Source organism: Coturnix japonica, chromosome 26, assembly GCF_001577835.2.
Source record: "Coturnix japonica isolate 7356 chromosome 26, Coturnix japonica 2.1, whole genome shotgun sequence".
NCBI lineage: Eukaryota > Metazoa > Chordata > Aves > Galliformes > Phasianidae > Coturnix > Coturnix japonica.
Genome location: NC_029541.1, coordinates 521,773 through 545,746, shown reverse-complemented (window position 1 = coordinate 545,746; position 23,974 = coordinate 521,773). Strand labels below are relative to the sequence as shown.

The 23,974-nt window shown below is 42.2% G+C and overlaps 1 protein-coding gene across 2 annotated transcripts; it reads right to left on the bottom strand.

Moving 5' to 3' along the window:
• Window positions 1-86: 86 nt before the first annotated feature.
• On the bottom strand, window positions 87-23,962 carry MAPK14 (mitogen-activated protein kinase 14). 2 transcript variants are annotated; one of them, XM_015884792.1, is made up of 12 exons: window positions 23,718-23,962; window positions 17,167-17,296; window positions 14,123-14,181; window positions 13,662-13,773; window positions 13,127-13,156; window positions 12,594-12,641; window positions 12,003-12,117; window positions 10,923-10,994; window positions 5,980-6,059; window positions 3,280-3,358; window positions 2,833-3,006; window positions 87-2,439 (listed from the first exon to the last, which is right to left on the bottom strand). In XM_015884792.1, the coding sequence occupies exons 1-12, from the start codon at window positions 23,831-23,833 to the stop codon at window positions 2,372-2,374; spliced, it is 1,083 nt and encodes a 360-aa protein (XP_015740278.1). In that variant the 5' UTR covers window positions 23,834-23,962; the 3' UTR covers window positions 87-2,371. The 2 variants fall into 2 exon arrangements, 1 of the variants encoding a protein (XP_015740278.1); XR_004309670.1 differs by lacking the exon at window positions 5,980-6,059 and adding an exon at window positions 3,891-3,970 and having other exon boundaries at window positions 10,923-12,117.
• Window positions 23,963-23,974: the final 12 nt, after the last annotated feature.

The following is a 23,974-nucleotide window of genomic DNA, read 5'->3' as shown; positions in this document are numbered from 1 at the left end:
GATTCTGTACGACGAGAGAGGAATTCATCTCACATCAAAATCACACCTTTAGCCAAAGGGGTCAGAAGAACCATCAGCACAGCAGATCTGAAAAATAGGTTTTATTTTTAACCAGTGGTATTGTGACATCTTATCCGGCATAACCAACTTCAACAAAACTCACGGATAGAAAGAAAATAGCAGATCTGTTCTTTGAAGTGCATCCTCCTGTTCAGGCTGCAGGCAGCTGAACAGCACCGCACTGCAGGCAGGAGCTCCCTCAAGCAGGGCTGTGAATGAAAGCTTCCCACTCGCACACAGATGCACAATGTCTATATTAATAAAAATCTTGAGCAGTATTTCCGCATGGAATCACACTTGTAGCATCTACACATAAAATGGCTGATAAAAATCATCCTGCTGTAGGTTTACAGAGTCTATCTACATTTATTTTTTTTTTTCCGTTTGAATACTCGGACTGCTTGTCCAGCAGGGAGGTTTTGTCGCTATTTTGTTGGTCTGAACTGAGCGTTATCACAGAGCACGAAGTCCCTCTTCACCTCACCCCAGCCTTCAGTTTGACCTGAAGAGATCACTGGAAAGTAGCCTAGCAAGAATTGATGGCTTCGTTTTTCTTGTGTCCCATCCCTTTGTGCTGCCTCTTCAGACACGTGGTAAAAATACTACAAACAGTTCCTCTCCATCCCGTAAGTAACAAGAATGCAAAACACTGCAAAGCCCTTCTCCTCACATACACAGCTGCTGTGTTGCATGCACAGGACACCTGCAACTGATAAATGTCTAGAAATGTCTCCTCCCCAAGGCCTACAATCAGGATCCTGAGATCCATAGCACAGTAATAGCACAGAGCAACACAGAAAGAGCCCCTCCTGCCAGTACTTAACTGGGCATTAAACTCACATGGAGTCCTGTAAAACATCAATACTTCTGTCGTGTTTGTATCCTAACACACTCCCCTCTCCCATTTCCTCACACCGAGATCAACCTGCTAACAAGCAGCCAAGAAGCTCTTATCTGTGAAGGTAAAAAAAAGAATCCTCTAGTTGGTTTTATATTATATAAATACCTACATAGACAGCAACAGGGAGAACGTGTTTTTATGCATGCTTGTTTCTTTGCTTTGGATTCCAACATCTTTAGGAAAAAAAAACCAATTTCAGGAAATAACTTAAATTCTGGCACAAGATGCCACAGTTGTTTCTTCAAAGAACATTTTTTACGCTTGATCTCACAAGATGCCCTCCATCCCAATCTCTCATCTGAAGCCAGAAGACCAGAACAAAGGGAAAGGTGCATTCCTATGCTTCATGTTTTACCCTTTTCTTGTCAGTCTCCACACTGTCAGGTATTTCACGCTGAGCTGCAGCACAAGAGAAAGGAAGCTGTGACTTTGTGGCACTGGCTGAGGTACTGGGTGAACAGTTCACTGATGATTTAACTGCCCCAGTGCTACCCCTACAATGTAACAATGAACACCAAGCAGCTCTACATGCGCATACAGCTATGACATGCAAGAACACCCCACCTTTTAAGGAACAAGATAAACGAATGTGGCTAGCAAGAATTTTTTCCAGCCTCCGTCTCCTGGGAGCTAATGCTGAGAAACCACACAACTGGAGGAGGGGAAGAGGGAAAAAATACAGAATACCCAATCCAAGGAGAGGCTGTTGCCTCGGAAAGTTATTTCCTGAATACACAGAGTTCACGCCTGGCTGTCTGGGAGCCTTCACCCTGAAAAACAGCAGGGCCAGACACCTCCACTCCAGACTTCCTTCCCACTCCTTCTCCATTCATTTAAGGCACAAACATATTTACAGTTTCATACAAAATCTTCTCACGTTCCAATAGACAGTTGTCAGAAAGCCTGTACATTCTCCTGTACCAGGAAGATCTGGATGTAAAATCAGCCACCTAGCATCATGGAGCAAGGACATCTCCCAACCCTACCTTCGCTCCCAAAGAAAACAGAGGGCTCTCTAAGCCTATGAACCAGCTTTCCCTTATTTTGAGGTTAGTTAGTTGAAGAACAACTGCTAAATGGCAACAACTGTGTCCAAACTTTGAATGTCACCTTCCCTTCCTCACCCCAGCAGCACAAACTGGTTGAACGCTTCCTGTGGAAGGATGAGAGCGGTCACAACAGGTCTTCAGAGGCTTGTCCCAGGCTGTACACAGAACACAAGAGAGCATGCAGCATGTTTACATAGACTCAGCTTTCCTCCCTCCCCCCACCCTCCCCAATTCAACACACACAAATCCCTTCCACCAAGGAGAATATTGTTGTGGCGAGGCACTTGAACGATAGTTGGAGAGTCCCTAGGAAAGGCCTTCCCCTCACAGTGAAGCAGGACAAAGAGAAGAGCGCAGTTTCTCAGGACTCCATCTCCTCTTGGTCAAGCGGCGGTGGCACAAAGCTGATTACTTCATCGTAAGTCAGGCCTGGTGGGAAAAGTGTCAGAAACTTAACAGAGTACAAACACCCCTTGTGCTGAAAGTCTTAAACTTACATAATGGATAAACCATCTCAGAAGCTAAGAGGCAAAACAAGATACTTCCAGAGCACTAATGTGTCAATACAACTGAAAAACCTGTAAGCAACCACGGCACCCTATGTGCTTGTATGCATACAGTAGGAGTTACCAAGGACTCTGCTACTTACATGCACACACAGCAGGTGTCAGATTCACTCCATACAGGACGTGAGAAAACAAGTGCCCACATTACTCTATCAGTTTCCTTTGTGACCCTAACTATCACGGCTTAATCAAACTGCAGCTCGTGGAATGGATCACAAAGGAACCAGGTTGGCTCTCTCCTGCTCCCCAAACTCACTTTTCCATTCCTCAATCTCAAGCTCTCTGCTTTCAAAAGACTGGTCGTAGGGGTCTGCCACTGGTTCATCATCTGGGTCGTGATACTGAGCAAAGTAGGCGTGAGCCAATGCTTCTGCTGCAGTGATTCGTTTGTCTGTATCCAGCACCAACATCTTCTCTAGCAAGTCCACAGCTGAAAAATCACCAAAAGAAAGAATTTTACATAGCGAGCCGCGTGACACGTCCTGAAATGCAAGCTTATAAAAAAATCCACAAGGTATGTGAGGAAACTAATTTCTCTGGAGCCCCCCCATGACACACAGCCTCTTCCCTCACACATTACAGTCCGTACATACTTTGTCAGCTTTGAAAGATGTGTGCATCTCTGCTCTGAACAACTGCTGCAGCTTCATGAAAAGTGCTAAGTTCAGCTTTGGGAAGGGCCCATTCAGGAGTCAAGCCTTACCTAATGGATTGGCACCGATAAACACATTTTCAAAGTTCATTTTCGGCATGTAAGATAAAGATTGAATGTAGTTTCTCGCCTGCAGAAATAAATAGTCTGTTAAGTATAATACCACCCAGCCACCAAAACAGCACATTTCAATCATCCTGAAGCACTGCTTATTATGGTCTGTCTCCCTTCTTTGCCTCCTCTGTACTCATCCTGATTCTTACTAAGCCCATCGGCGCTATCCCTTCCCAACTAAAGGCCACTCAGGACAGTGAAGCAAGAGCTGACATTACTTGAGGTTCATGCAAGACTGGGAAGCAAAGAGATGCAGAGCTGCCTGCCTCAGAGTGCTGATGAGGCTGCGCGCAGTTGGTGCCTGCTGGTAAGCCACGCATTTCACACATTGCAAAACCAACTCACATCCAGGTTCTCCTGAGTCTCAGAAGTCTGTGGTTGATTATGCACTGTCCAATCTCAAGTCTTCACTTAGTACAAGAATGTTGCTGAAGAACAGGTAGTTAATGGCCCCCCCATGCTGCATGCAAGCCTATCATTTTCAGAGGCAGAGAACACTGTGTGGTGACTTGCCCTGCAAACCACCCCCTCATCTGCTCAGGGCTCACCTCATGGCTGGGCATCCTGTTAATGAGATATGCAGGGGGCGTTCCCGTCAGACGCATGATCTGCTGAAGCTGGTTAATATCTAAGTGCCTCGTCAAGGGCTTTGTTAAAAACAGTGCAAAAACCATTTTAAACAGAAAATAGCTGCATACAAAGCATCTCTTCTGCAAACCACAAGGCACAAGCCAAACGGGCAGGGTCTAGTACTTCTTTTTTCCCCAAATACTTGTGAAAGCTTAGCAAATGCACAACTGAACACTTAAGGCAATGTAGAGTTACTGATCAGTTGGTAACATTATCAGTACAGAAATGAAGTATTTCTGTCTGCCAAAGCAGCACTGCACTACAACAAGGTTGCTTTCACAATTCCCAGCCACCACAGCAGACATTTCATCTGGCTGAATATATTCCTCAGAAAGCTTTCCTAGGCTGCTGCAGCTACAAAAAGCCTCAGGAAAAATGAACAAAAATAAAAAAATTTAAAAAATCTTATCCCACACACCTGGTTAACCTGGTTATCAGTTTTTTTTTTTTTTTTTTTCCTTTCTTCCTGCAGAGAAAGTATTTAAGTTCCTTGTGGTGCATAGTGAAAGCAGCTTACAACTGACACCTCCTAACAGCTTTGAATGCACTTTGATACGTGGAAGATGTGACAGAAGGCAATAAATACAAAATTAGCAAAACAGTAGCATTGCATAAGATGAGAGTTAGTTGATGTCAGTGATCAGGATGGAGAAAGTAAGAGGATACTAAAGTAGTGCAGCAGAGAAACAAAGAATTTGTTCCAGTGACACATTAAAGGCCTTCAAATACTTCATAGTTTTTCTATCTCCATAGAGTGGAAAAAACAGTAGAGTAGTTGAAATGGTACTTTATTGATTTATTAAGTAAACTCATTATTTGAACCTAGCTAAGAGCAATTTTTATTACACAGCATTAAAAGAAGTCACTTCAATCTTACATATACAAGCTAATCTTCTGCTTAACCTGGTCAGCCTTTAAAGCTGCTCTCTCTGATTAATCTGCTGCACTTAAAATACCTCAATACCCCCCATCAGAGTCCTCAGGGCCAGTTTGCAGGCCCCCAGAGTCCTGGGTTAATAATTTCTACCCTTCTAAGAGACACCCCAGTGCTTTTTTCAATTAATGGGACATTCAGGACATTTTCCAACTAATTCAGACTTGCACAGAAATGTACATCCAGGCTGACCTCACGCCCAATGTTTACTGTCAGCATTACATGAGAGAACACAAGACGTAGCACAGAATAATCTTACTGTTCTACTCATCCTGCTCATCCCCCGCTACTTCACAGACACAGCAGTGAGTGACTTGCTGAAGTACACTGCCAGCTGCCTGGAAACAAGCTCACTGCCCACTGCAGATTGACCTGCACCATTATACCAGTCTCTGCTCTAACATTTATGCACATCACCTTCAGAAACATTTAACATTAAACATGATTTAATTCTGTCTTTGCAGCAGTTCTCAACCCAGGACTGAAATAACAGTACAGCTGAACACAGAGGTCACCCTTCAGCAAGGAAGTTTGTGATTCTCCTGACAAAGGGACCCCACACACACAGAAATGCCTAAAAGGCACTTTAGATCTGGTGGTACAAAACCAAAGGCAGTTGCAGCAATGTTTCAGACATTAATCGTGCTACAGAAGGGACTGTGCACGTTTAGGATAACACACTGCCCTCTTTCCGTCTCCCTCACCAGAAAGATCCTTGGTATGCAATCAGGAGAGATAATAACTGAGGGAAGCCTCAAGTTCTTTGCCATGAGAAATACTTCCCCAGCAGCACCTGATTGTACTACGGATCACAGAGCATAAACCCACAAACTGGGGGAAAAAAAAAGTCATGAAGCAGTAAAAAGAGAAGAAGGAATAAAGAAATTATACCACAGGCAGAGTTAAGAGGAGAGAGAGCAGATACAAGCAGCGTATGAACTCAAAGCCATCCAGAATAAAGGAAAACAACAGAAGAGAGATCCCAACACATACTACAGACAGACTACGAGAGGGCAACACAGAAACTTGGGACTTCCGAAAGGGCAGATATTACAATCAAAGCGTCAACTCACAGACTCTGAGGAGATTTTCTTCAAAAGCTCAGGCCCTGGGGTTCCAACGAGTCTCAAAATGAGCTTCAACTGATCAATATCTAATGATGGACCATAAAGGAAAATGCTGGGACAAATCAAAATGAAAAGCGCAAAACATCAGCTTCATAATGTTGGTGTCTGCCAAGACCTCAACTGAAAAGCTGTTTTATTTTATCATTCCTCCTAGAAAAAATAAAAACAAGTGCCCACTTATAACATCTCTGTCCGCATCAAACAGGTTGAACAATTTGACTACAAATGAATGTACTGCATGCACTGTGCTGGTCACGGCACCCCTACCCACAGTGAAGCAGACATCAAAGTGTTCTGCCCCACTGGCAGCTCAGCTCACACAGTTGCCTTTGCAGCCCCCCACCAACAGCAGCAGTTAGCAGGATTAGGCCGCGTTAGTGACAAACAAAGTGAAGCAGAAGGTTGAAGAGGGTAGGCACTAACACTAAGAAAGCAAAGGCCTTTTGCGATCACCTTCCAAGACATTTCAGCCACTTTCTTGCTTCCTAAGCTATGTAAGAGACCAGGCTCAGCCCATCACCGACAGCTCTGGTGCAGCACCCCCAGACCCCTTGGCTGGGTGAGGGCTCTGCAGCACCAATGGGCAGAGGGGGCTCAGGTGTAAAGCCTCTATGGAGCGGGCTCCTGACTCATAGCACTGAAGATGCAAAGAATGACTGACCCTGAACAGAGCCTCCATGAGGCAGTGCACAATTCTGAGCTGTTCTCTTATAAAGGCAAGAAAATGCTGTCACATATCCCGAATACTAAACACATACTTGATAAGAAAACATACAAAACTAGGTCTAAAACTCCAGATAATAAGGAAATAAGATCTTTCAAAAGCCGTTAAAAGGATAATCCCTTTTCTCTGAATAAACCTCCATGCAGCCCTTCAAATGCTACCTGTGATTCCAGACCGTAACATTTAATGTTTGCCCTCAAAATTACATTACACTCATCATACTTCTTCAATGGGAACAATCTATCCACGAGACAATATCTGTTCCCAGGATGAAAGCCTCCTTGATGTTTTCAGATACAGTTGCCACTCCTTCTTCAAACATCTAATTCACATATGGAAAGAGCTCTACATTTGCTTCCAAAATTGCCTGATGGTGAAGGAATTCTACTTATATAAAAGCACCCTGCCAAGAGACTGTTACTTAGAAATGCTGGGGCAGGTTTCTGTTTGCTTGTTTTGTTGTTGTGTTTTTAAACACACTAAAGTTCCTGCGATAATGGCAAACTGTACATGAAGGAAATCACCAACACTTCAACATCAGGAGATAAAGGTTTTAGCAATCTCTGTCTAAAAGTTCACATAATGTTAAAGGCCCTGGGAGAAGTGCTTGGTCAGAACACTTGAACTAATTTCCCGGCTACCCAGCAGCATGGCCAGCCCTCACCTACTCAAACCCTAAAAAGCTATTAGTAAATCCAATGTATCTATCTGGATTTAACTCAGCTGCTGAACACATCATTAACAATTAAATCAATATACCTACTGATGCAGGAGAATGAGCAGACTAAAATTAGCTTGTTTAAATTGGCTTTTCCTTATTGCCTCTTAGAACAGCCTCATTAGCTTTTACTGACTCTTGTGCAAGAAACAGTTGTGCAAGCACAGGACTGCCAACGCACCTCCGATGTTACACTGCATACTTGGCTTCAGTATTTGTGTTCTTTAAAAGGTGTTTAATGTATCAGGCATGACAGCAGCACTGTTGCTCATTTTGCTGTCAGCTCTTCCCAGAGGACAGCATGCTATAGGAAGATATGGTGTATTACACATTGGTGTCTTCTCAGACAGACAAGAAAACACAGAATGTGTGATCCACACAGCCACAGGCATGCCAAAACCAAACCACTGCATCTAGTTGAACATCTGCCACTATAACCTGCTGAACTACAGGGCCTACAGCATTCCAGTAAGCATAAGCAACTGCAGACAAGAAAACCAACTTAGGAGATAAAAAACAAATTAAAAAAGCGTGTGAATGGAGAAGAAAAATAGAGCATGCAAATCCTGAATGCCATCACTGTGGTACACCCACAAATGATAAGTCTCAGTGACTCTGGAACTTAGAAAACCATCTTCCATCCTCTGTCAGCAGCAGGCAGAATAAGACTATGAGCTTTTCCAGGCAAAGCCACGGTCGAAAGTTGGTGCAGCTGCCACCACAAGGCAAAGCCAAGATGCACCAGAGGAATGTGTCATTTCAGACTAGCTGGTTATAATGGTGTTCCCACACTACTGAGCAGATCTGTATATATATTTACATTCTTCAGAGTTAGTTAGAACACAGCCAACTGAAAATATACAGAAAAATAAAGTTGGCTAATCCAGAACAGAACATTTTTTTTATTTGTGTGTTATCATTTTAACACGAGTTGAATTGTCGAGGTCCACTTGCCTACTTATCTGTATGAACCATTCACATTGCAAGAGCTGTAAAAAAAACAATAAATTCAGAACATATTTAATGACAGATACAAGAGCACCAGAAAAGAAGCCTCCAGCTATGCCTGGCATTAAAATCCCATGGGACTGATTCTTATTATCTCAGTTTTTTGCCTCCAGTCTTCCCACAGCCCTGCTCCCCACCCTCACCTCCTTGCTGAGATGTTACCAATACTAGAAATTTATCTTTCACACAAATGTTTCCATTCACAGACCACAAAGGAAGGACTCAGCTTACATTCAAGGCTAAGTTAGAAATATTGTAATAATTTTGTAGTGGCATAACCATCACGTGCACATTGAAGATCATTTCTGAATACATCTTTGTACTTACCGGAGAAAACAAACCCATTACAAGCACTGGGTGCTTTGCTAGGCAGTGCAAAAAATGCCCAATGGACTGTAAGTAACATCACATCACCTCTGCCCAACCCTTGGTGAGAGGAACCAATATTTCAAACACAGAAACACTCAAACAGGAAGAGGATTGTCCTAAGCATGCTGAAGACAGCCTGTTTTCTCTTTCATTTTGTAAATGTGAAGCTATATAGTTCAGAAAAATCACTACTGTGAGACCAAAAAGCAACAAGATTATCCATTTTCGGTCACTCTAATTGCTTTTAGACATCAGATCTGCAGTGAAAGCTGATACCTTGCTGCCTTTCCAGATCTTCTAAGTGTTACATGCACAAACATGACTCCCCTGATGTTCTAACCTCAGGAGCAAACAGCATGCACATGACTTGAGTTTGCATGATAGTTCCCCACTTCTAAGAACTACAATACTACAAAATTCCACCAACAGTGGAAAAGGATTGAGCCTGTTTTTTCTTATCACAAATGTTACCATTTACAAAAGAAGTTCAGCATTCAATGTAAAGAATCGCACACATCTTCAAGGAGACAGAAATCAGCCAACAATTCTAATCTGACAAAGCAAGTCATTCAGAACTTATTTTCCGTTACCTTGCATTGTGAGTGTTATTATCTATTCCAGCGCGAGAACAGAACAGTTATCTGCCAAGCATGAGAATTTTTCTCAATTCATCAAGAATACACTGTGAAGCATTTCTCACATGTTACCAATCCTACCAGGAAATGGTTTATTTGCAAGTATCAAGACCTTTTTAAATGTAAAATGCCACTGTCACTGGGGTGCAATGGCGTCAGTATTGAAAGGTCTTAGCAGGTACAGCAATTTTTTATTCTTTTTCCTCTCAAAGAAAAATCTGCTTATACCAAATTAGACATGCTAAGTCAGCTGGTAGAAATAAGGCAACTCTTTCTGTGCTACTTTACCACCTTCCATGTTAGCTCTGCTTCTACTCTCAACAACAGGAAAAGACACCAAAGAGAAATAAACAGAGGAGCACAGAGAGTTCAACAAATTAAAGAAAAAAAAGTTTATAAGATGGGCATAAAAAGAAGAGAACGATGAAGCCAGAACATACTGAAAAGGGAGATGGGACTGTTAAAGCTGGAATGAGAGTTGTTCCCTCTTCCATAAAGTTCTGGAACCTGGATGTTTTTCAGAAGTGACACGGTACACAGAAGGCCAGCACTTCCAACACCAGTTTGTTTTTTTTTTTAATCAAATCTATTTAATAATTTCTGATATTTATAAACTATCCATGGTTATAAGAATTGAGTTCAATAAAGGGTGGGCAATAGTATTACCTTTCACAAAGAAACCCCACCTTTTATGCAATGAAAAATAATGGCAGAAGTAAATTATCTCTGTAGGTTTGTTCTATGTAGAACTGGCATCAAGTCTCAGTTCTGATCTCCAGTGGAATGAAGTGACCACCCCCCAGAGATGTGCCAGTGTCCCACCAAGTTCCCCCTGATGCCATAGAAAATGATTTTGAAAAGATTTTTTTCTTGTGTTTTCATGTCAGTACAAGCATGTGATGAAAGAAAGCTACAGTCTGCTTACATGCAAGCACAGCAGTAGAACCTAAACATTTCAGAGCAGTTTGGGATGAGGTCCCTGGCACTGAAGTCTGCAAATGCACTGCTTTCATAGCATACCAACAGGATACAGAAGAGGGGCTTCCCATTTCCTACAAACATGAAGCATGAGAGGAATTAACAGCACAGACAACTCCAAGCAGTTATTTTCCTATGAACTCAAAAAGAGATGGACTCAAATTTAAAAGAAATTCACTCCCAGAAATGATCAACTCTAGTAATGCTAACAGAAATAAACAGTAATAGATTTGCCTCCCTGCACACTGCAATGACTCCACATGCAGCAAAATTGAGAACTCCATCATACTGTGAGTAGAAGAAGCCATACGTTAGTTAGAAACAAAGAGGAAAAATAAATAAATAAATAAATCACCATCACCCAACCAAACAACACAAAACTCATTTCCTTGGGAAGCACATCAAAGAGAAAACCTCTAAATTCCAGTTTGGAAATCATGTCACTTGTAAAGGATACGGTCTGTACCAGGGAACAACGTTCTTCCAGTCAACAGTTCAGCCATAATGCATCCCACTGACCAAATATCAACTGAACAAAATAAAATAAATAAAATCGTAAGGCAGAAAAATGAAGTCTCAATAAAATCACTCTATCCAACAATTACAACCGCTGTTACACTTCAGTAATCTCACGGTGTTGAAAGAACCTGAGGTTGCAAGGAAACTGGCACTGCTCATTAACCACTTTGAGTAAGACTTTTCCCAATGATGACAAGATAGACAACTTTTCCTTCCAGAATGTATTGTGCATTGGACACCAAAGAGCTATGGAGGCATCTACATAATCAAGGAAGAAATCTGTTAAAGATAGCTATAAGGAATGAATCTGGTCTTACATAAATGCCACCTGAACAACCACCAACTCCTACATTACAGACAAGACAGGCCCATGTACACACAGGAGGAAAAGACAAAACACAGAATCAGTGAGGTCTGAAATTAGAACAGCATGTTATTTGTATTGACTAGTAAGCATTCATGTACTAGAAAAAATCTGCCCTTTCTTTCCCTTACTGTGCTTGATCTGAAAGCATTCTTTTATTCACAGGGAATAACGGTGCGCTGCTGGGAAGCCAATCAAACCAGGAGGACGTGATGAAAAAGAAGTGGCTAAGAAGAAAGGGACACTTCTATGCATCTTTAGCATTTCTGTACTCCATAATCACAGACATTTTTAAAATGCATTTCCAGCAGCTTTCTAGAAAGGCACCGTCTTTCTCACCTAGATACATTCTATTCACTTACTTTAAAAGTAGTTGTGCTAGGAAAAGGGGTAAGTAGTGACAAGATTGCTCCAAGTGCAGTTTCAAAGGTTGAAGTTTAAGGAAGCGTTGTAAACACTATCATAATAGTTCATACCTTAGATATGAGATTGTGGTTTTAAAACTAATTTGCGTCTTACTTCTTTTAATCACTGAAGTGTAATTAGCGTAACTGTCAATTTACACAATCAAATGGAACAGAACATGAACCTTCCCTGGACCTCCCCACAAGGAACTCAGGAACCAAGAAGCCTTTTATTAGTAAAATGGATCACCTGTTTGGTTGTAATGCATCCAGTTCAGCATGATCTCTGGAGCTCTGTACCACCTTGTAGCCACGTAGCCAGTCATTTCATCATCAGTTTGTCGAGCCAAACCAAAATCCAGGATCTACGTAATAAAAACAACAAAAAAGACATCCGCCTATTACTGCAGTGGTACCACGTCCGGCTGTTTGCTCCTTACAGCTTCCAAGTCTTGCACTGAGTGGAGGACAGGTGGCGCAACCACAACAAAACTAAATTTCATGACTTGTTAAAAGGCGAGAACAGCACAGCACTCCATCAGCATCACACCCAGATATCTTGTCTCTGAAAATAGCAAAAAGTCCAAACCACAGCTATTAACTGCTTATTCTCAGATTGATTTAACAACAAAAACAAACAAACAAAACACATGAACACACAGAAGAGAGATGCTTCTATATAAGCATCTTCACAACATTTTATGACTGAGAAGGACACAACTAGCTTGTTTCACTGAAGTATTTCCATGAAAAATCACTTTGCACCCTTCATTTCAAGGAAGATTCAGACAGCATTCACTTGGATCACAGTCAAACAAGTCACATGCCATGACTGTCTTACCTTTAGCTCACAGTCTTCATTTACAGCTAAGTTACTAGGTTTTAAATCCTAAAAAAAAATAATAAAAAAATAAAAATTAAACAGCATCAGCATTAATGGCTGTATATATGCTGTTGTAAAAGTCTGAATTAGATTAAAATTTAAAGTCCGGTAGAAAAAAATCAATCATCTTTGTGGCTTTCAACATCAATTCTCCATATTCAAAAAAATAATTTTATCCCAGAACCAGCTCTATCCTGCGCTGTCTGCAGAGGTGCAGAATACAAGCAAAAATGCATGTTTATGTATCTACAGGACTTGCGTTAGTGGTGTAATAATTAACAGCGAACTTATTCCACAAAGAGACAAGCCAAACAGAGGTAGGAGAAGAAATTAATGATCAGGAGAACCATCACTATCCTCTACTGTTCTACAAAAATAATTCTCAGACAATTTCTCCTTAATTCAACAGAGGCTACACTGTAAGATTCTATGTTACATTTTTTAAAGACATTTTGTCCAGTATAGGAAGTAATCTTAGGGTAAATACTTACTCTGTGTATTATGTCAGCTGAATGGATGTACTGTAAAGCAAAATGACAAATAATGACATACAACAGCTCAAACAGCCTTCTTCTCATTTCCTCACTAGACAACACTGTCCTATCCCACCCTTGTCTGCAGGAGGAACCAAGTACAGCATCAATAGAGCTTGCAAGTACATCAGTGTTTCACCTTCAGTCTCCCCTTAGGAAAACCCACAAGCGCTACTGCCAGGAGTGGAACAATGTAAGAAAACCAAACTGAAGACAGAGATGAGGTAGATTAAAGTAAAGCACACATCGTGACTTTCTAGACTTTGTCCACAGGAACATATCTATGTATCTTCTGAAGTTGTACACAGCTTTATGGATACGCCAAAGAGGTATGAAAGGAAAAAAAACAATAACAGGTTATCCTACAATACTTAGGAACATTAAGGAAGCCCCTCTGTGTATTCGTATGAAACTGTGAGGATGTGACATTCATCGACAAGCTCCAATTCCTGCTGAGGAGCTATCAGCATTCAGGCAACACAGGAGCAGGTACCTTCAGCCCCCGAAGAATCTGGTATATGAGGAACTGCACATGGTCATCTGTGAGTTTCTGGCATTTCACAATATTGTTTAGATCTGCTCCCATGAGGTGTGTCACCAAGTACCTATCAACAAAAGGAAACACAGGCAATGAAGCAATCCCTTCAACACGATTAGCATAAGAATTTCTTACAAAGCTCCTGTAGCACAGCAGCCTCCTGAGCATTTTACTGAATAAAATATAAATCATAGCTCATTAAATAAAGTAGCAGATCAGTGCGCTAATTCCCACAGCACTGGCCAATAAAACAAGCTGGAAGAGTCCATTAGCATGGGGCATCCCAGTAATTTGTGCTGAATTTCACAGCTGATTCAAAATAATGACAAATCAAGGCAGCAAAATTCCTACAATAGCCTGGGAAAGGAAGGGAGATGCAAAAGACTTTTCTTGCAATCTCCAGAGAAGTTACCTACACATCATTGAATTCTTCCAGAGACTTGGCAGGGGTGAACACATCCAGCAAGCCGATCACCTGGAAAAACAAAGTGAAAAAGTCACGAAAAACATTAATCATCTGAATGATACAGTCAGTAAGGTCCTTTGTGGAACAGAAACTACTCCTTCCAACAGATGTTTCATTTCCAACTATATGAATCATTTGGATGTAAGCAAATGAGTATTTGTACAAGGTCAGAAACAAGCATTCAAATACTAAGTAAAAAAAAAAAAAAAAAAAAGATAGTCAAAATATACAGCTGTCTTTTACACCAACCATCTACTTACAACATCAAGCAGGAGCCACAGCAAGCCAAGGCAATAAAAGGCAAGTGTCAGCACTGGTTAAAAATACCTTATTTAAAACCCAGCTGAAGTTTGGTGAGTAAATAAATGGATGAGCAAACACGAGGCAGAAATCAGTTTGCTTCCTGCTAGGTTCTTAGTTGTGCTGTTGACTATATACTAGATCAGCAGCAGGAGACTTTTTTTCACTCGCACTGAGTAATAGCTAGAGGAAGGAAACCACCAATAATCTCTGCTGAAAGCAACAAATAATGTCTACACTGGAAAATAAGAAGTGAAATGAGTCTCAAAAACAGCATGCTGCATCACAGAGCCAAATTTCACTAAGAGCTGAGAGCTTCACACTGCCATTTATATCTGCTGCCCTAAGAGTCTCCACTCTACCCCTCATTTTCACAGCTAAGCTGTTCCAGCAGTGGAGAGCAAAAGGGAACGTATGTGTTACCTCATGGAAATGCACAATTATACCTCATCACTCTGTAGGCAATAAGGAATAGGTCATGGACATTTCATTTGGAAAACAATCCATCTGGTCCATAAAATTGTTTGAATTTCCACTGAGATTTGCTTTTAAAAATTATCCTTCTCTTAACAGCACAGCATTACTTAGGATTATGAAATAAAGGTACAGACTCCTTCCTCCTATTTTAGGCTTGCATCTCACCTGCCTTGGATTCATTCGCATCACACACATTTCAGTAACTTCAGCAGTGGTTCAAACATACATATTAAACAAAGTGTTGGATGCCAACGTTCCCTTTCAGCACATATTAATACCATCAATTGCAATTGTTAAGGATGACAAAATCAACCTTTTACCATTAACATCCATGCTTCAAAATAACTCCTATGCTTTCTTTGCTCTGTGGACTTCTCCATGCCAACGTTTACAAAAATTATGCAACATTATCCTCCCAGTTTAGCAGTAAAAAAAAACCAAAAACTGACCTTGTTACCAAGATTTCCATTTCCTCCCTTACCATTTCCATCTTGCTACAGTGTAAAGCACACTACTGAACTATCCATATATTTCTCACTGACTAGTTTCACACACAAATGCAATTACTCTGTAGCACAACACTGACAGTTCTAACCATACTGGTCATCCCCAGACCAAGAATCAGCTCCTGAATTTCTGCACTCCCCTTCAATTTTAGGTTGTTAACTTCTTCATACAACACTAAAGTTGACTCTCACACCTGCTCAGTATTCTGCCTTATGTAAGCTAATGAGGCCTCCTGGAGCCTGAACATATAACAGAACCATGCTTGACTGCTCCACAGGCCGATTTATTTGTTCAAGATCAACACAATCAGTCTAGATATAGAACAGAAAACCATCCCTGCTCAAGATCCTTGAAACATTGTACCTACCACATTTGCTGAAGTGTTCTACGTCATGTAAAGCAGGGTATTTTACTTCCAAACTGAGATCTGAATAGACAGCTCGCTTGAACTAACCAGCCTACCTGAACTGGCTCTGAGCATCTTCACATCTGCAAGATTTTAAACCACACCCAGATAAAAATCCCACAGACAGCAGTATGATGAACTGACAGTAAACACTTCTATATACAAAAAAATTCTAACAATATAATCTTATCTCCTACTCTCAAAGCTACACATGCACTTCACGACACTATTCAAAAGTATTAATGAACACCAGACACAGAGCTGCTGTAGCACCAGGCTAATTCCCACTGTGGAACCATAGAATCATAGAAATCTAACCCAATTAGCTCAGACAGAATGGATCAATGTGCTGATGCAGAGATACATCTAAACACATTCTCCAAACAGTTCCAGAGCAAAGCTTTGAATATATTTCTGGTATGAGAAAAGGTAGAGAAAAAAAAAAACCTCAGGGGGATGGATATTAAGCAGGATCGATGGATGGCTGCCTCTGTTACTCAGATAACAGCATCACATAGAGGCACTGAGGAAGTACTGCTGAGTTCAGGCTGCGCGTGCACCAAAAGGTCCAATTACATCAGCCACACTGTCAACACAAACAAGATTCAAGCAATACCATCTGCTTGCTGTGGCAGAAAGAAGCCACGGCACAAAACCACCACTGCCACAAAAGAAGTTCTGATCCGACCATTCAGGGAGAAGCTCCCATCAAAATTGGGCTTGCTTGTTGCGTTAAAAACACTAGGCTTGCTCAGTCCACTTCTAAATCAGTATTTCCCTTCTGCTACATTGGAGTTCACTTGTACAAAAATTAAGAGCCTTCCTTTTCTCTTGATGTTGACAGCTCTAAAGAAGGCAAGATAATTTTTGCTCAATTGCAGGCAATATTTTCTCTGAACAGCATGCGATATAAATATACCAGTGTGTTAATGCCACAAACACAAAGAACTGCTCAAGTGGTTTCCACAGCAAATGGAAGTTAAACAGAAAAAAATGATTAGACAGCATATAGCATAGCTTAGTATAAGCATTCATGGTCTGTGTTGTTGAAATGGATGGCTTACAAGAACAGATGTCTGATATCTTCCCCTCCCCTTTTTTATTCCTGTTCATCTACAGGAATCTAGTGAACAACTGCTCCAACCCTTTCTGACATGATGACACAAAGCAAGAAAGAAAGCCTTCCATCACGATTCACTGTCTACTGCAAGCTATGTACTTACTATCTGAAAAACCTGTGCAATCAGCCTGGAATGCAATCACACCAGGTAGCCCAGCTTCTCATATAATCTCCTTCTACTTACATTTTCATGTTTCATGTGCTTCAGTAGCCGTAGCTCTCGGTAGGTCCTTTTGGCATGGATGATAGACTGAAATGGTCGGGACAGCTTCTTTACAGCCACTCGCAACCCAGTTTTTGTGTCAAAGGCAGAACTACAACAAAGAGTAATCAAATAGTCAAAATGAATCACTTATAAACACCCTCAAATCCATTTAGCAACTACAAATAGAGGCTGCGCAGGCACTGAGTCACACAGCCGATTCCATTTCTCCCTCTCCACCACCAATAACATCCAGGCTTCCTGGCCTGCAACCTGGCTGCAAATTCCCACACACAGATATAAATGCTGGGTTTTACTGATAGCGTTTCTAAGATGAATGTTGTTCACCTACTTAGGGGAAAATAGTATCTTCAAAAAGTAATTTTGCAGAAAGAAAAGTTAAAAATGATTATGATTCTTCTGCCTAGAACACAGTTACCATTTCAAATGTAAACAAGGCAATGAAACTCTGGAGAGAGGAAGAATACTTGTAAATGCTACTCGTATTCTTAAACCTATTTGCAAAAGTACACTTCATTACAACATTATCTGCTGTGCTCGAGATGCCATCTTTCATGGCTTTAAGCCCATACAAAAATCCATGCCTGCTGCTAGGAACAGTCACTGATGATGGGCGTTCATCTCACCTGAAGGTGAAATCAAACCTCACAGGCATATCACACCCAATCCTGAGTGCTTGCTACAAAAAAACACAGATGCACAAGTGAAACTTCACTGCACATTACTAAACTTTTCAGAAACATTAAAATAGTAACCCTTATAACACATAAAACCTAATGCCAATGATGTGATAACTTGTTATGCCTCCACGTAATTGCTTTGTACTCCAACGTCTGACAAAATTCAGAAGTAAAGCCCAATACTTGTGAAACAATGAAAGCTTTAAGCACTAGAAGAAAGCTGACAATCCTGATTTGCTGCACAGAACCTTCCAGAGCTCAGGGCTGCGTATTTAGAGACCTAAGTAAAAGCAGGCACTTAGCTGGCAATCAAACTGCTCTTCTTGTCTTCAATGCTGTTATCTGAAACTAGCTCTGGTTTGTCAAAAAGGAAGGAGGAGCAGAAAGAGGATGTGAAATTGAGGTTATGTTGATCCAAGATCACAAACGTGGGGAAAGGGTAGAAGTGAGAAAGTTGGAGAAGAACAACATCTGTTGAGTCTCCTGCAGCCCGACACAGGGCAGGCTCCCAATGCACAGCGCCTTTGATCAGCAGGGAGGGACAAGGAAAGCTTACAAGGAAAGGAAATCTACAAGCACAAAATGCAAAGCAGTTCAGCTAGCAAGCCCAAAACCAATCACAAAAGCAGTTCTAGAACAAACTCACAATTGCACAGACAAAAAAAAAAAAAAAAAAAAAAGCTAACTGAAAAGAAATTAATATCAATTCACTTGCAGAAATACAACTTATCTCAAAGTTGCAGTTTCCAAGGAACTTGTTGTATTCTCATTACAAGAACTAAGGATAGAAAATGAAACACAAATTTGCTTCTACCAACAGCAACCCCTCCCTAAAATCCTGCAAGGGAATGGGAAAACCTCCACGTGGGACAGAAAAGGGCATCTCCTTCTGTGTAAGAGATACCTGTACACACCGCACAAGGAATTTTTGGGAAGAGATATGAAGATGGAGCTAGAAGGAAGATCACAGGAGCACCAAATTGCCATAGCTGAATTACTGGAGCTGCTCCATATCGTCTACAAGAATGCCCATTAGTAATCACCTCACCCAGCCTGCACATATGGAAAATACAATTACATGCTCATCTTCTAATCTTGCTTTCAAATGATCTACATTAAGTTTCCACAAATCAGTACAAATGAGTACTTCAGATACTACAGCTTGAGAATACAGAACACTGTTTTTTTTAGATAAAGTTCCACATACACTGCTTTGCAATATGCAGTTGTATCTAATTCACACCAACTGGATGACAATACTCAAGGTGTTTTCTGGGTTCAGCACAAAAGTAAGGTCAGCCACCTTCATTCAGTCCAGGCTGTTGTGAATTAGTCACGAATCTCAACCAGCTGCCAAGTGCCTCAGGTGCAAAAGGCAACGTGCTCCATCCTTTTTTCATCTCGCAAAGAAGGGATCTCCTGCTCATCCCCACAGCTACCACCTCTACAGCCAAATTTCCCTCCCAATTTCCACCTTATTCTTTTTAGAGAATATTTCAGAACCACCAGTTGTAATGCCAACTCTTGAGAGACCAAGGGAAATTTTGTTTCATCTGATTTTCCAAGGACATAAGGACTTGTTATGGGGATCATAACAAGTTACTGGTCTGCTGCAGAAGATTTCTAATCTGCAAGAAGAACTGCAGCCAGCAGAGCTGAAAACTATTCAGCCAGCACAGTGACACTGTACACAAGCTCAGGAGAGAAAATATCACATTGGTGCACATTCACAATCTAGAGTTACTCTTCAAGTCAAAAGAATTCTATGCTTGGTCATATTTGAGGCCTAAAACCCGCTTCCCTACAGATCCAGGCATGGTTTTAACAAGTACAGAACACAGAGCTATGCAACAGCTGTCAGCTGGGAAAGCACTTTACAAAACCCGAAGCTGCTTTTCATCACAGCTGCACCACGCTTTTAAAACAGCTGCATTACACCCATTGTACTTCAGCTACAAAAGACCAACTGGGAAAAAACTGCAAGATCCACAAATCCAAATCTCTTCTAAAACAAGATCAACATGAATCCAAAATCACATCTTCCATGTTTTATAACTCATTACACAGCACATGAACAGCCCCTAAATGACCTACAACTGCAACCCTGAGTTAACCTGAGCAAATCCAGAGAATAAGAGACAGAATAAGAATTAGAGAACCAGCGATTCAGTTTATATCTTAGATATAACATTTGCAATAGTCTGAGAACTGTAAGTACACGCAAAATTACTTAAGAATCCAAGGTACCAAGATGTTCGATAACCAGAATAATCATTTCAGCGTGAAGGTTATTTTGTTAAGCAGCATGCTGCTCACGGCTAGTGTCAGTGTAAAGATGTGCTCACAGAACCATTTCAGTGGTACCCCTGGAGTTCATTCATGCATCCCCATTACAGACAGAAAAGCACAGTTCTTCACACCTGTTAGTTTATCAGTAAAACCAGAGACTTCTGAGATGACTCTGCACATGTATTTCTGTAATTCACCCTCAACTTCAAATGATATGAAGTTATAAATCCCCCTCTGCTGTTTTAGATTCTCCTTCCATAAATTTTGCAATACAAAACTCCCTGTAGGAAACACAAGCTCACCCTCATTTCATTTCTTAACACACCAAGTTTCCAGCAGCCTTCCCTTCCAAGCTTTGCTTCCTGCTTTTCTATGCATGCCCGCTGCTGGCTGACCTTCCTTCCTTTCCCATGTTCTGACACCTGTGTGGCTGCTCCCTCCCACTCACAATGCGGCAATTCTTTTTGCACACCTGGCTGGAGAAGCTGGTACCCCTCCTGTGCACAGAGGCATTGCACATCTTAATAATTGATTACTAAGCCTAAGGACACACACTGGACAAAAACAGGTACACAGAGGAACTGCTGCCAAAAAGGTGATATTTAGGTTTATTTCAATGCCTCGTGGTTGATGGTTTAAGATGTCTGAAACCCATTGCATTCTTCTGTCAGCTTTTAAGCAGGGGAATCACCTCAGTAGCTTCATCACACCCAGGACATTCAGTCAGTGTTGGTACAACTATGGAGGGGAGGAGCAGATCCCTCAGTTTTCTAACAACTCTGTAGCCTGACAGCCTGCAAACAGGAGAAGCTGAAGGACCCTTATGCAAGATTACGTAAGACTTAGCAGTTTCCTCTCCAAAAGAAACAGCAGAGTCTGCAAAGCTAAAACGTTATTGTACAGAAATAACTGTTGGGGAAACAAATTAAAAAATAAAATAAAAATAAAAATCAATAAAATAAACTGCTTGGAGCACACCAAATTTGCCTTCACATTTTATAAGCTAATTGCAACAAGCATCAGAGCACCCATTTGCTTACAAAGGGTGAACTAATGCTGCCTGCAGACACCAGCAGCTGCCAACCCCCTGCTGAACCACAACTCACTGCTCACCCATCCCAGGCAGCCCAGCAGCTCCCACTGCAAGATGCTGCACCAACCCCTCTCTCACACACAGTATGCAGGACTGACATTTCAGTAACCCGCATGTTTTAGTGCAGACCTTGTTACTGATTTAGACAGAATTCTTGTAATGCAGAAGACTTAGATGAATACGCAAAACTCCGGCAAGAAGGCATTATCACTTCACACAACAGATGTCACTGCAATTGTTAACATGGCTTAGTGATGAATGATCTGAGAGTCCATATAGACATTTCTCGGCATTTTAGCACCAAAGCCCTACTTTAATTTCCACATATTTTCAGTTAAAAAAAAACAAAACAAAAAAACTGAAAAATACCTGAGCTGGCTGTTTGAACATCCTCACCGTGCACCAGAAGACACAAGAACACTTACTCCAACACTAAGGACACGCTCTGGCTGCCTGCATAGAACAACATTCTCCATCCACTGACTGCAAAAACTTCAGTCAGGACTTTCTACCACGGTGCTCCAAGTTGAGATGGACATTTAAAGCAGACTGCAGCAGACACTGCACAGTCTAATTGATTCATTTGCAGGCTTAATTCTTTTGTTAATTTTTCCTCCACTTTCTAGAAAGTCCCCCTTTTTATATCTCTCATCTGGACACCTAAATAAAGTGTATCATTATGTTCTAATCTAACAGTGCTGTAGACATACAGGAGTGTATTTATGCACTCTGTTTAAGGCTGATTAAAGCCCTGCAGTTCGCTGTCCCAAAACAGAGGGCACTTCAAACTCCAAGTCTGAAACAAAGACAGGAACATCTTCCCAGAGCAGGAGAAGGAAGAGGGAAGAATCTCTCTAAAGGAAAAGAGTGGAACAAGCCATGCTAGGAATGCCCTCAATGCCACACATCACTGTCTGGAGCTTTACATTACGAAGTTAATTATACATGCACACTATTACTTGTCTGTCTGAGCAGTACTTCTTCAGAAAGATGTTTTTGGTAGGACACAAAGAAAACCCTGAAAAAAGCTATGCTAAGATGCACATGCCGTACATCTGAAATTGCTTCCAAAGCAGAGCTGATCCATCCAGGCCGAACACAGTTGCACAATCTTTGAAAGTTCGGAGGCAGCATTACAGGAAATTCATGATGCAAAGTCTTCAGTAATTGGTTGTGAAAACAAACATTGGAAGCATTAAGTACACAACAGACCATGGGTAGGTGGAGAACAGAAGAGGAACGGGCTGCATGCACTGCATAAGGCCGGCCTGAATACAGCAGATATGGAGTAAATCCACTTCCTATTGCACCGAGGGAGTTATGTAACCACAGCAGCTAAAGGGGCATTTATCAGCTGGGGCACTGAGCCCTTTCTTTCACCAGAACTAAACCCTTTAATTATTAAAAAACTGACTAAATCAGAAGATATACTGGCTACCCGTGGTACTGTAACTGGTTAGGCTCTGTCTTCTATGACATACAAGCATTTACATACTTGGGACACGGCAGTTTTAAGAAACGTGTTATTTCAGCAGAGGTTCCTGACAGCAGAACAGGAGAGAACTTGACTTCTTTAAAACTGCAGCACACACAAAGCAACTCCTTTTTCTGATAGAGGTCAGCATGCATTGCTCCTTAAAATATAAATGACAGTCATGGTATAAACTTGTACATTATGTTAACGAAAAAAATAGGCACGCCTGCTCCGAGACAGAAGCAGAACAGATGTACAGTTGTTACACACCCGTATGAGAACTCGGATCACACTGACAGAGCAAAAAACATCGTTTAGCAGCCTATGCTGCTATATAAACCTCTAAGCGACTGCTCAAGTCGGAACGTCAATCCAGACACAACCTCATCTTTACGATTAAGCGATGTCATCAGCCCCACTGATTTACATTTCACGATCCAATACATTTTTGCAGAGAAATCCCAAGCGGTGCACGCGATGCAACGAGGCAAGCATTAAAAACCGAGCACAGCTCCGAGCTCTCCTTATTCCCGCACGCTGACCCCAGGCTTTGCTCCTGCAGGCAGCGCACGCCGCGCTCACCGCACACAGCCGCTAAAATGGCTCTTGCAGCCCCTGCCAGGCGTCGGGGACGCAGCAGCTCCCTGCAGCCCCCGGCTCATAATCCATCCTCCGGGTCGAGAAGGAAACTGAGCCAGCAGAGCTCTGCGGAGCTCGGGGCCTTGCCAGCCCGCATCCTCTCCACCCCCACCTCCCAACTGCGAGAAGGCACCGCGAAATATGCCCAAATGAGATCACGCCGGGGGCTGGGACGCGATTATCTTCCCCTGCAAAAATGTCCCGGTGCCACCTGCCCTATGCTGCAATGCTCGGGGCTGCCGGCTGCGGCGGAGGGAGAACGGCGCGGAGCGGCGCCCGGGGCCGAGCGGTGCCCGGGGAAGAACCCGGCCCGGAGTCACCCCCAGCCGCCACTCACCAGACGGAGCCGTAGGCCCCGGACCCGACCGGGGAGAGGTTTTGGTAGCGCTCGGGCACCTCCCACACCGTCTTGTTGAGCTCCTGGCGGTAAAACTTGGGCCGCTCCTGAGACATCTCGGCTGCGGAGCCCACCCCGCCCGGCCCGGCGGGAGGGGGCGGCGGTGCCCGCGGCTGCGGCAGCACCTCCAGCTGCAGCAGCAGAGCTCCCTCCCTCCTTCCCTCCCTCCCTCCTTCCTTCCTTCCTCCTCCCCTCCC

Bases quoted from the DNA above. Each gene is read 5' to 3' on its own strand.
- MAPK14 (XM_015884792.1), bottom strand. From the start codon at position 23,833: ATGTCTCAGGAGCGGCCCAAGTTTTACCGCCAGGAGCTCAACAAGACG. The intron at 17,297-23,717 runs GTGAGTGGCGGC...TCTTTGTTGTAG, and splicing joins GGGGCCTACGGCTCCGTCTG to TTCTGCCTTTGACACAAAAA. The intron at 3,007-3,279 runs GTAAGGCTTGAC...GTGATTTTTCAG, and splicing joins TATCGGTGCCAATCCATTAG to CTGTGGACTTGCTAGAGAAG.